Below are 13,531 nucleotides of genomic sequence, written 5' to 3' on the forward strand. Positions count from 1 at the left end.
GCTCCAGTATTGCCCTCTGCACTTAGTGGTGCAGTAAGGAAAATAAGTTAGAACTTAATAGGATTTTTTTTTTTTTTGAGTTACAAAACCCTGTCAAGAAAAGAAAAAGTTTGCATCTTTCCTTGGACTCAGATTCCTCATCCAGAAATAGCAATGATTTTTTAAATTGAAGATAGTTGAATATTATATTTATTTTATAAATTACTTATATTTTATATATGAAAATTATTTTATAAATTATGCAATTTATTAAATTTATTTTTAAGTAAATTATTTCTTTTATGTATTAAATTTATGTTCCTGAAATACAGATGCTAATTACAAACCAAAGTAGAAACATAAAATGCTTACTACATCATAGAAAACATTAAGAAATTTCCATATAAATCCTTGTAGAGAGTTTTGCATATATGTAATCTTTGGTACACATATTATCAAAGGCATATCAAAGTCAGGCCTATTAAACTCAGAATTACCATGCATCTCATGAAATTTACACACCAATATTTGAGTGGGTATAATTAAAATGGTGATTTTGACAATGACTATCCTATGAAGTGTAACTTTTCCTAAGGCCAATTCATTTTTGCAAACTTCGAAAGCCTTTTCATCTTTTCAAGCTCTCTGAATACCACTCATTAAAAAATGTCAATGTGCTGCTAAAAATAAGCAAATTGCCCCTCAGGCTTCCCTGTGTTCACTTAGTAGGATGTGATAATGCGAGTACAACTATAGTATCAAAATACTTCTTGCGATTATGGATTAGTGAAAGAATGTCGGTTTCTCACACGGCTTTCCATCAAGGCATGTTACTTCATGACACAGTGTACATTACAGATCCACAAATCCATGTTGGATTTCCTGAAATATATTGAGAGATGCGGTCTTTTATGGAAAGGTGGAGCTAGGCGTATTCCCTTTGGAAATGAAGTTTGAGTGTGCAGTCAGCACCAAGACAGACAATAGAAAAACGTGTTTGCTTTAGCGTCAGTTTTATGTCAGAAACGCAGCAACTTGCCATTCACCTTCTGCCCTACAGCCAAAGACTGACATCTGGAGGGTACCCTGTGTCCCCCCAGTTCACATCACAGCTGGTCTTGATTAGTCACAAGTGAGGAAATATCAAAAGAAAGCTCATCTCCCACTTGACATTTACTCACTTGGTTCCCTTCATTAGGTCTAAGCTCTTCTTCTGTGATTTTCCAAGACAGATGATTTATTCTCGCCTGGCTGCATTTATTCACATACCCTTTTATTTATTGTTTCAGAGTATTTGTTCACTTTTGGCATCAAGTGTCATTACTAACATGAATAAAGGACAGTTGACATTTATTTAAAAAAAACTAACATGTAAATGAAGCTAAAATGTAGAACTACTTGTTAATTCTAAAACCTGTCCCCTTCCTCCAAAGACTGTCAAATGCCCATTTTATACCATTTATGCTACAGTGAATATCATTTGAAAAATTGACACGTTCCTGTATTACCCTAGAAATTTAGATAGAGTTTTCAATTATTGACTATGGTAGGCTTCCCCCTTACCTGGGGGCTTCAGAGATCACCAGTGGATTCCTGAAACTGAGAATAGTACCTAGTCCTACATATACTATGTTTTTTCCTATATATACATACCTATGATAAAGATTTTTGTTTGTTTGTTTTTGTTTTTTGTTTTTTTTTTTTTAGAAAGAGTCTCCCTCTGTTGCTCAGGCTGGAGTACAGTGGCAGGATCTCTGCTCACTGCAACCTCTGCTTCCCGGGTTCAAGCGATTCTCCTGCCTCAGCCTCCTGAGTAGCTGACATTGCAGGCGCCCGCCACCACTCCCAGATAATTTTTTTGTATTTTTAGTAGAGGTGGGGTTTCAGCATGTTGGCTGGGCTGGTCTTGAACTCCTGACCTCGAGTGATCTGCCTGCCTTGGCTTCCCAAAGTGCTAGGATTATAGGAGTGAGCCACTGCGCCCAGCCTGATAATGTTTAATTTATAAATTAGGCATTGTAAGAGATTAACAACTACTAACAAAATAGAACAATTATAACAATATGCCTGCACCGTAACTCTTGCACTTTGGTGCCATTATTAAGTAAAATAGGGGTGACACTTAAACACAGGCACTGTGATCCTGTTACAATCGATCTGATAACTGAGATAGCTACTATTTGTGATGGTACAAGATTTCATCAGGCTGCTCAGAATGACCTGCAACTCAAAATGTATGAATTGCTTATTTCAGGAATTCTCCATTTCACATTTTTTTTTTTTTTTTTACCACAGTTGGTTGTGGGTTAGTGTAACTGCTAAAAGCAAAACATCAGATAAGGTGAGACTGCTGTAAGACTCTTCCTAAGTCTGAATTGGTCTAGGGACTGAAGGAAGTTGGAAGTTGCAGCTCAAAGGAGCTACAATCCAGTGAGAAGAAAAGACCCATACTGATGAATCACAGCAAAAAAAGTGGCAAGGCACATACCTATCATTAGGGTAAACAGAGGTGGAGGAAGTGGTGGGGTGTTTAGAATACATGGGGAAGATGGTGCAGGCTATGGGGAAGAATAGTAGGGATGAGGCAGTCATTTTAATTCGGGAGAAGTGGAGTTTGAAAGAGGAGTTTTTTTTTAAGTATAGATTCTATGAGCATACATGAAAGAACCTGGATTCGAGAAGGAAGTGGTAATACTGCCATTGAAGGATTGTTACCTTGGCACTGATGCGTAGGGACTCTAGGATCTGGGACGGGATGGAACCAAAGACAAGAGATTTTGGGAATGAGGTCAGGAAAACATCTACATCAGGGTGCTTGTTAAAAATGTGGATTTCTGGGCTTCACCCTATATCTAATAAGCTAGTATCTGTTTCAGTGTTTTGCTATGAAGTCAGCAATTTTACCATGAGCCCCAGGTGATTCTTAACACATGATTGTTCCCAGCTCTGCCTGTTAGAATCACCAAGGGAACTTCGAGAAAATCCTGACGCGTGGCTTTACCACTAGGAGCAATTAAATCAACACCTCTGGAGATGAATTCTGGGCTTCAGTGTTTGTTTGTTTTTTAATGTTCCCTGGCGATTGGAACATTCAGTTGAGGTTGAAATCTACTGAGCCAGAAGTTTCTCACAGTGAGCCAGGCATGGGGTCTTGATCATTTGCCTGGAGTTATGGTCATAGAAATGGAGAAGAGATGTGCATAAAAAATATTTGGAAAAAAATGTCCAAAGCAATTCCATCTTTAGTTCATAAAATATTATTCATTGATATATCATTTAGAAACAAAAACTCTTTTTTTAAAAAAACACTTCAGTGTTGGATTTTAAAAATAAAATGGCTTACCTTGGCTTGAGCAAAGTATCAACTAGCATTCTTTAAATATTAATAAATAGAATGTGGTTGCATGTATTTTTGTCCCTAATTATCTTTTGCTTTTATTTCATGTGAATTTCAGCACCTGAGCTGCAGTGTAACTTTGAAACTGGAATCTGTAACTGGGAGCAAGATGCAAAAGATGACTTTGATTGGACCAGGAACCAAGGTCCAACTCCAACACTTAACACAGGGCCAATGAAAGATAACACTCTGGGCACAGCTAAAGGACACTATCTCTACATAGAATCTTCAGAGCCGCAGGCTTTTCAAGACAGTGCTGCCTTACTCAGCCCAATCCTTAATGCCACTGATACAAAAGGCTGCACCTTCCGCTCCTATTACCACATGTTTGGAAAGCGCATTTATAGGTTGGCAATGTACCAACGAATCTGGAGCGACTCAAGGGGACAGCAGATATTTGGGAATCAAGGCAACAGATGGATTAGGAAACACCTCAACATTTCCAGCAGGCAGCCCTTTCAGGTATGGATAATAGATTTTATAATGTACATTTGAAATGCATCTGAATGTCTAAGGAATATGAAAGATCGCTGTATTCTCTAATTAAAAGCAAGTGGAATTTGATCAAAGTTACGTTGAGACACATTTATCATTTAATTGAGGGTGTATCAAAGGTCTTTACATTGTTTCCTCCTTGACTACCCCCAATAATGTAAGATTAGAATTTCTGAAGATGAACATGTGGCCATTGGAAACAGCTGCAGGACCTTCCAATTTCAAGTAATTTCTTTACTGAAATGAACAACCTGGAAGTGGAGGGAAGAGTTTTGCACAATCTCTGATATTTTGCAAAGAGCACAGACACTGAAATCTGTGATTTTGCATATTTCATTTTATTTTTATTATTTTATAGGTTAGTAACAGAAATCCAGGCTTTATTCAACAGTCGGTTCCTCTGAGGAAGAGCTAGAGTTTGAATATAGTTCTCCTTACTCCTGGGGGAATATTCTTTACTTCAGATTTCGCCTGTTGTTTTCTAAAAGTCAGACTTACTATAGCAAGCTCAAATGCGTATGTGGCTGTTAACAGTTTTGTAAAGGCATTTTATATATTATCTATCTGATTCTCTCAGCAATTTCCTGATTTTGGTAAGCCAGAAGTCCTTTCAGCCAATTTTGTAGATTCAAAGAAAAAAGCTTGGAGTGCTGGTTGTTTATCCCTGGCCAAATAGCTTATGGGCAGCAGAACTGGGATTTGGACCAGAACTCACATTTTGTGATTAATGAACATTTATTTACTTTCCAGCATATCATAGAGCCTATAACATGCAGGGGGCTTGAATATTTGTTCTTTCATCCTATAGTCAAATTAATCTACACATAATATACTGGAAAAAAACTTCTTACCTGTCCCTGGCTAAACATTTTATGCATGTACTAAACTTCTTTAGTTACCCAAATTTAAGCACTATATCTATCTAAATGTCTAAATCTAGTTAACAGTTTTGTAACCAAAAACTTAGCTCCAGGCCACCTTTTGAAATCTTCTAAAAGTCATAGATGTAGATTGTACAGTGAAGAACACATTGGAATGGGAGATTTGTCCAGATAGATATAAACCGAAAGCATGAGAACGAATCCCCCATCTATAGTGTGGCATCGTTCAGCTCCGCCACAGTGTAAAGTATGTGTAAGCGTGAGAATGAATCCCCCATCAGTGTGGCATCGTTCTGGTCTCCCACAAACATAAGATACATGTAATCATATGGAATGAAATGGAAAGGAAGTCCTTTGACTTTTATGTAATAATGGCTTATCCACTTCAAATTAATTCTTAAGGTCTCATTGGGTCAATTATGATTTGCCTCAAGCTAGTATGTAGTGGATAAGCCCTTCTTATGATATTTACTCAAGGATTGGTTTCCAGGAGAAAATCAACTTTGCAGGGAAGCAGCTTCATAGCCAGATCGACGTGGGACTAACCAAGGAACACTTTCGTCATGAACCTCAAACATGAAACTTGAGGTTTGAGACCCATGTTGGGTTACAAATGCAGTGTTCTGATTGATTTTTATCTAAGGCTCCTTTTAGTCTTAAAAAATAATAATAATAAGATTCAGGCCCGAAAAGATGAAATCAGAGCTCCTCCATGCTGTTTGGATTTGTCATTCTAGTGAGTAAAAAATGGGGCCTGAAAGGGGGCTCACACCTGTAATCCCAAGACTGGGAGGCTGAGGCGGGAGGATTACTTGAGGTCAGGAGATCAAGACCAGCCTGGGCATCATGGCAAAACCGCATCTCTACTAAAAATAGAAAACAATTAGCCAGGCACGCACCTGTAATCCCAGCTACTTGGGAGGGTGAGGCAGGAGAATCGCTTGAACCCAGGAGGCTGAAGTTGCAGTGAGCCGAGATGCGCTACTGTACTCCAGCCTGGGCAACAAAGCATGACTCCTCAAAAAAAAAAAAAAAAAAAAAAGGTTGGGCAGGGTGAGATACTGATTTAAGGAACAGGATATTTTTTTCTCCATTAAATGATGGATAGACATAGTTTCTGTTCTACTGAGAAACAGCAGCAATAACAACCAGCATTTTAATTAACTGTGATATGGTAGATGGAATTACCAGCAGATAGGAGGTACTCATTCTGTGTTTGCATAAAGAAAAATGCAGAGATTTTTCACGATCACTCATGTAAAATGAAAGAAATAGGATAGGAACAAATTGTACATGTAAGTATACAGGAACCAGTTTACTTGTTAATGTCAGTTGAAATAATCAGCCAATGCTTTCATGTGTGCCTTGGTCAGTAAAGGCTCAGGAAATCATTACACATGAAACTTCAGTTCAATCTTTTGATTTTTATTACAAGCTTTATTTTGTATAACATATAATAAACTAAAAATATTGAAAGTTTAGAAACCATCAGCACACAATCGAGGTGATGGAAATATACTTCACCTCCAGTTTCCTGATGCCTCTTTATAATACATTTCTCTGGCCCCTCATTCCTGGCCCTTAAAAACCACCAAACTGCTTTCTGTCACTGGACAGTAATTTATACAGTCAAAAAATGTATATAAATAAAATTTTACACTATGCACTTTTTTGTCTGACATTTTATGTTTTTTTCTCTGCATGTTTTACCTCTAGAGTCTGCCTTGTTTCATTTAGTATAATTATTTTGAGATTCATTCATGTTATAGTATGTATCCATAATTAATTCGGATAAAGCAAGTTAATTCATTAATGTATTGATTGATATTTAGACTGTTTCTAGTTTGGGCTATTATGAATACATGTGCTATGAACATTTGTGTTGATATCATTATATGAACACCTACTTTTATCTCTCTTGGGTAAATACCCAGGAGTGCAATGGCTGAGTCTTACGGCAGAAGTATGTTTAACTTTTTAAGGGACTCTTAAACTGTTTTTCAAAGGTTACACTTTTTTTTATTCCCATCAGCAGTGTATGAGAGTTTCAGCTTCTCCACATCCAAGCCAGTGCTTGGCTATTATCAGTCATGCTAATCTTAGCTATTTAAAAATAGATAGTGGCGTCTCATTTTGGTTTTAATTTGCATTGCCCTAAGCATTAATTATGTTGAGCATATGTGCTTATTTACCAAACAAATGTCTACTTTGAAATGTCTGTTCCAGTCTTTCACCGAAGTTTTAAATGGGGTTGTTTGTTTTTCATTATTAAATTTTGAGCTTTTAAAATATATTTTTGATGCAAGCCTTTTATCAGATATATGAATTGCAAATATTTTCTCCCGGCCTGCAGCTTGTCTTTTCAGTCTCTTAATAGATTCTTTTGAAGAGCAGATTCTTTTTTTTAAATTTGATGAGTTCTTCTTATCAATATATTATTATATAAATCATGCTGTGGGGTCATATCAAAGAAAGCTTTGCCTGACTCAAAGTCCCAAATGTTTTCACATCTTCCCTCTCCTCTCCTTTGGGAACTGAGATTACACGTAAATTCAGTTACTTGAAATTTACTGTCTACTATTGCTCTGTTCATGTTTTTTAAAAATTTATTTTCTCTCTATATTTTATTTTGAGAGGTGTCTATCTTTTCTTCTTTAATGACTAATGTGCTATCAGCCTACCATGTAGCTGGGACTACAGCCGCATGCTACTATGCCCCGCTAATTTTTGTATTTTTAGTAGAGATGGGATTTCACCATATTGGTCAGGCTGGTCCTGAACTCCTGACTTCGTGATCCACTTGCCTCGGCCTCGCAAAATGCTGAGATTACAGGCGTGAGCCACTGCGCCCAGCCTCCTTTAGTGTATCTTGCATGTCTCTATTTTAGAACATATAGAATACTGTTTCAATAAGCATTTTAATGTTCTTAACTGATAACTCTGGCACCTTGATTTACTCTGGATCAGTTCTGACTCAGTGATTTTTCTCCTTATTATGAGCCACGTTCTTCTGTCTTTTGTTGTTACTGTTGCGTCTCTGCTAAACTGTGTCTGGATGTCAGATACGGTGACTTTTATCTTACTGAGTGCTGGAAGTATATGTAAATATTCTTGATCTTTGTATTGGTATGTATTTAAGTTTAGTTGGAAAGAGTTTGACTCTTTTTGGTCTTGTTTTAAAAATTCATTAGGTGGGATCAGACTAGTTCTCATTTTAGAGCTAATCACTCCCAACTAGTGAGGCAAGATCCTTCTGGGTATCCCTGGGAATCTTGAGGTGTTTCTGGTTTGGCTGATAAAATAAGCACTATTACTGGACCTTGGTGAGCATGTGTACTGTTACTTTTCATCTTATCTGGGTGTTCTTTCCCCAACCGTAGGTACTTTTCTCTAGGCCTGTCCTAACAATTACTTAGCTATGTACTTTAGGGGGACCCTTTGCAGAGCTCTGGAGTTCTCTTTCTGTGCAGCCCCTTCTTCTCGGAAACATTGTCCTGAGAGCTCATGTCAACATGGTTTCTGTGGACTCTCAGCTCTGTCCCCTCAGCTCAGGGAGAACAATGGGCTTCTCTTGGGCTCTTCTCCTGGAGTAGTGGGCTGGAAAACTTTCTCCAGGCATAAATTAGGGCAGTTGATAGGCTCACCTTGTTTGAGACTGACTTTACAGGGTCTTGCAAACTTTTGTGGCATACATTTTGGCCATTTTTTTGGTTGTTTCAGGAGGGAGAGAAAGTCTAGTTCTTGTTACTCCATCATGGTCATTGCAGAAGTCAACCTAACTGATATTTATCAATACAGTCTGTTGCTACACATTGAACTTGCTTAAGATAATTTTTAGATGGCACAGAACTTTCTGTCCATTGAATGAGACTCTCTGCTTATTTTGCAAGTGCTCATTTGTATGGAGACATTTGTATGGAGAAACTTCAAAAAGTTTGTGGAAAAATGAAGTTAAAAGATAAACATTGAAAATGTGATCTTCGGTTTTCATCCCTAAAGAACTGATGGTCCTGGGAACTTAACAATGTCAATGCAGTCTCTTATACATTATTAACTTAAGAAAAATGGGTGCCCTTTCCACATTTGTTGAGATTGGGAAACAAAAAGAAGTCAGAAGGAGCCAAATCAGAGCTGTAAGGTGGATGCCTGACAATTTCCCACTGAGACTCTCACAAAATTGCCTTTGCTTGATGACAGGAATGAGCAGAAACATTGTGGTGTTAGAGGACTGTCTGCTAAAGCTTTCCCAGGTATTTTGCCCTAAAACTTCGGCTAACTTATTCAAAACACTCTCATGATATGCAGATATTATTGTTCTTTGACCTTCCACAAAGTCAACAAGCAAAATGCCTGGAATGTCCCCAAAAAACTGTTGCCATGACCTTTGCTCTTGAGTGGTCCCCTTTTGCTTTGACTGGACCACTTCCACCTTTGGTAGCCATTGCTTTGATTGTGTTTTGCCCTCAGGATCATACTGGGAAAGCCATGTTTTATCTTCTGTTACAATTCTTCAAAGAAATCCTTCAGGATCTTGACCCTAGTTCTTTAAAATTTCCATTGAGAGCTCTCCTCTTGTCTGCAGCTGATCTGAGCACGACACTTTTGGCACCCATGCAGTGGAAAGTTGGTTCAACTTTAATTTTTTAGTCAGAACTGTGTAAGCTGAACCAATTAAGATGTCTGCGATGTTGGCTATTGTTTGTGCTGTTGACTATCAGTCCTCTTCAATTAGGGCACAAACAAGATTAATTTTTTTCCTTGCAAATTGATATGGATGATCTGTCCCTGTGGACGTCATCTTCCACATCGTCTCGTTTCTTCTTTAAAAAAGCTGTCCGCTTGTGAACTACTGATTTCTTTGGTGCATTGTCCCCTCAAGCTTCTTGTAAAGCATCAGTGATTTCACCATTCTTTCACTCAAGCTTCATCATAATCTAATGTTTGTTCTTGCTTCAATTTTAGCAGAATTTACATTGCTCTGCTAGGGGCTCTTTTCAAACTAATGTCTACTCCTTCTTACTGTCTCAAACTAGATCCTGTTCAGACATGCTATAATAAATTAGTATGAGTTTATTTTGCTGCCAAAATTGAAACCTTTGCATAGTTTTTTTCATAATATACATTTTCCATGAACTTTTTAAGGCCTCTCATGTATCCACAGGTAGAGTGCCTTACCTATTCTGACTTCAGTCAATTATTCAAGACCTTTCCTTGTCAGTGATACATTAGAAAGGTAGAGTATTGAAAAATAAGAGTAGCTTCTGCTGATTAAGAAATACTGTATCTTTTTCTACTTCTTTCTTTCGTTTTTTTTTTTTTTTTTTTGAGACAGCGTCTTTCTCTGTCACCCAGGCTGGAGTGCAGTGGTATGATCTCAGCTCACTGCAACCTCTGCGTCCCAGGGTCAAGTGATTCTCCTGCCTCAGCCTCCCGAGTAGCTGGGACTATAGGTGCCTGCCACCACACCCAGCTAATTTTTGTATTTTTAGTGGAGACAAGGTTTCACCATATTGGCCAGGCTGGTCTTGAACTCCTGACCTTGTGATCTGCCTGACTCGGCCTCCCAAAGCGCTGGGATTATAGGCATGAGCCACTATACCTAGCTTTCTACTTCTTTCTTATTATTTTCCTCCTCTCTCATTCCCATATTCTCTCTCTTCTCCTACTTTCCTCCCCACTCCCTGTTTCCTTCCTTTCATCTTTCCTATTTTCAAGACTTAATATTTCTTGAACCTCAGATGTTATCATAGTATGTTATTTGTTTAATTTTCACATAACAATAATAGTTTAAATACAAATAATATTTACTTTCATCCCCATGTTATCAGTATAACAGTAAAGATGTGGAGAGGCCAGCTGGGCACGGTGGCTCACGCCTGTAATCCCAGCACTTTGGGAGGCCGAGGTGCGTGGATCACAAGGTCAGGAGATCGAGACCATCCTGGCTAACGCAGTGAAACCCCATCTCTACTAAAAAATAGAAAAAATTAGCTGGGCGTGGTGGCGCGTGCCTGTAGTCCCAGCTACTCGGGAGGCTGAGGCAGGAGAATAGTGTGAACCCGGGAGGCAGAGCTTGCAGTGAGCCAAGATCACGCCACTGCACTCCAGCCTGGGTGACAGAGCGAGACTCCGTCTCAAAAAAAAAAAAAAAATGAAAATAAAATTAAAAAAATGATGTGGAGAGGCCAAACCAATGGCTCTTATATCCACGTTCTTTCTTCTAAATGATTTCACCTTAGTTTTGGTCTGCATCTCCAACCATAGCTAGTTGCAGTAGGACCTTCTATCTGGCCTTGCTGCTCTCATTTTTGGACCTCCTCACTGAAATCAAATTGATCTTTCTAAAATGCAAACCTGGTTCTTAGTATTTTATTACTTAAAACCCATTGGTGGCTTTCCATGATTTATGGAATAAAGTCAAAATTCCTGTTTTTGCCCATGTTTCTGTGTGCCTCTCATCCCTACATTTACTGATTCCTGTGTGCCATAAATTGCCAGTAGTCCAGAGTTCATTCTCTTTTTGTACTTGGGAAGACTTCTGCATCCTGCAACTTTTCCCCTGAAACATGCTTGGAAAATACCTACTCATTTTTTTCAGATTCAGGTTAGTTTTTTACTTCAGTTTCTTTTCCTGAAGCTTATACTCACTGCTCCATATGCCTTTGGGGATTAGCTACTCATTCCTTTGTGCCCTTTGTAGATATACATTTATCATGCAGTCTTTTTTTTTTTTTTTTTTTGAGACAGAGTCTCACTCTGTCACCAGGCTGGAGTGCAGTGGTGCGATCTCAGCTCACTGCAACCTTCACCTCCCAGGTTCAACTGATTCTCTTGCCTCAGCCTCCCAAGTAACTACAGGCGTGCACCACCGTGCCCAGCTAATTTTTGTATTTTTAGCAGAAATGGGGTTTCACTATGTTGGCCAGGATGGTCTCGATCTCTTGACCTCATGATCTGCCCACGTTGGCCTCCCAAAGTGCTGGGATTACAGGCATGAGCCACCGCTCCCAATCAATCATGCAGTCTTTATAGTTACTTGTTTACTTGCCTGTGAGATCACTGAATGCAGGCACTATTTCCTTGTTGCTCTAGCACCTACACCAGTACCTGGTATCCAGAAGCTGCATGCTAAATGTTTGTTGAGTGGCTGTTTGACTGAATGATTGTACTCCTAATTAGTGGATAGAAAGTCATGAACTTCCCAGTTCATCATTCTTTGTGCTCAATTCTGGTTTCTTTATTGTGTTCAAAAGAGTTCCTTAGTGACATGAAACTATGGAGCTAGTATGTCAGCTCATTTAAGCAATGACTGGTTTATGTGTATAAGAGGCTTCAATAATTATATATTTTTATTTCAGTTTCAATAAATGATCAATTTATTAATTTTCTCTGTTTTGGCTTATTGTTCACATTTAATATCAAATAAAAGTGTTTTACTTAAAATTATTCACGCCAATTATGACAGTTAGGTGAATATTACTTTGATTTACATTCCAGTAGTAGTTTTGGTTGAACCCTGAATATGCTAAGACGTCACTTTTCTTTTTTCTTATGAACAGGCTACTGTGTTTACATATATTATTAAAATCTTCTTTGAAAATACAAAGAGTGTTATATTTCTTATATTTAGTTCTCTGTGCTTCAGAATTCCTGTGATACTTGCACTTAAGTCCTTCTGAGCAGTTGATGTTAATATTTATGTGGTTAATTTCATGAAACATGGTGGTTTTCATTTCTATCATTAATTTATACAGGAGATAGACTGTTTTCCAGGTGTAAGCTCAGTCATATAATTAGAAAATTTATAAGCAGAAAGGAGTTATTTGGTCTAACCCATTTATTCTACAGATAGAGAAATTAGAGTCCAGAAACTCTGTCTTCTTTAAAGTCTTATAGGTATTTAAGAAAAAAGAATAGACTTGAGATTTCCGTGTTCTGAACCCAGTGATCTTGACACTGTAATGATCTTCATCCATATTATTCACAGAAGTAAATATAATCACATATTAAATAATAAACAAAAATACTAAGGAGATATTATACTGAAAAATGAAATAATATTATCTTAATTATTTTGATCAGATTCAATATATAGCAGCTTGAAGGCTAATAATTCCAATGATTCTCTGAATAAACCATTTTTCTAATAAGATTACAAGTTTTAGTAATCTAATTATTTTGACTGATGCAAATGTTACCCCGCCAGTCTGAAAAATGTGTTTATTTGTATGTCATAAAGAATAATTTATTCCAAAAAGGCTAATTTTCAAAATATATGTATCTTCTGAAACTATATCTATTTTTTTCCCACATGTTTTCTAAATATATTTTAGAGGGCATTTGTAGATTTTCATGGTGCTGAAAAATTAAGGTATAATGGTCTCATGAAGGAGAATAATGTCATTTAGACATTGTAATTTTGGAGGGTCACAATACATTTTGGAATGTGGTTGTTGCAGCACTGGTCACTTATACTAATTATATAATAACATACTATACTGATGCAATAATATACCATATTAAATTATTAAATGGTAAATTTGTCTTAAATCCTCTAGAATACTGCAAAGAAATAGTTTATATAAGAAAGAGTGCCATAGCATATGTGAACACAATATTTCCTATTTTTTCTTCTTTTTTATATTTTTGAAGACAAGTTCTCACTCTGTTGCCCAGACTGGAGTTCAGTGCCATGTTCATAGTTCACTGCAACCTCAAACTCCCAAGCTCAAGTGATCCTCTTGATTCAGCCTCCCAAGTAGCTGTGCCTATAGGTGTG

The 13,531-nt window shown here is 37.5% G+C and overlaps 1 protein-coding gene across 1 annotated transcript in view; it reads left to right on the top strand.

Annotated features, from left to right (window-relative positions):
- Positions 1-13,531, top strand: part of MALRD1 (MAM and LDL receptor class A domain containing 1) — a 642,247-nt gene that overhangs the window by 101,053 nt on the left and 527,663 nt on the right. The window contains 1 exon segment of the mRNA XM_055092251.1: positions 3,435-3,838. Coding sequence (XP_054948226.1) covers positions 3,435-3,838 — 404 coding nt within the window.

This window comes from Pan paniscus, chromosome 8 (assembly GCF_029289425.2).
Source record: "Pan paniscus chromosome 8, NHGRI_mPanPan1-v2.0_pri, whole genome shotgun sequence".
NCBI classification, from domain to species: domain Eukaryota; kingdom Metazoa; phylum Chordata; class Mammalia; order Primates; family Hominidae; genus Pan; species Pan paniscus.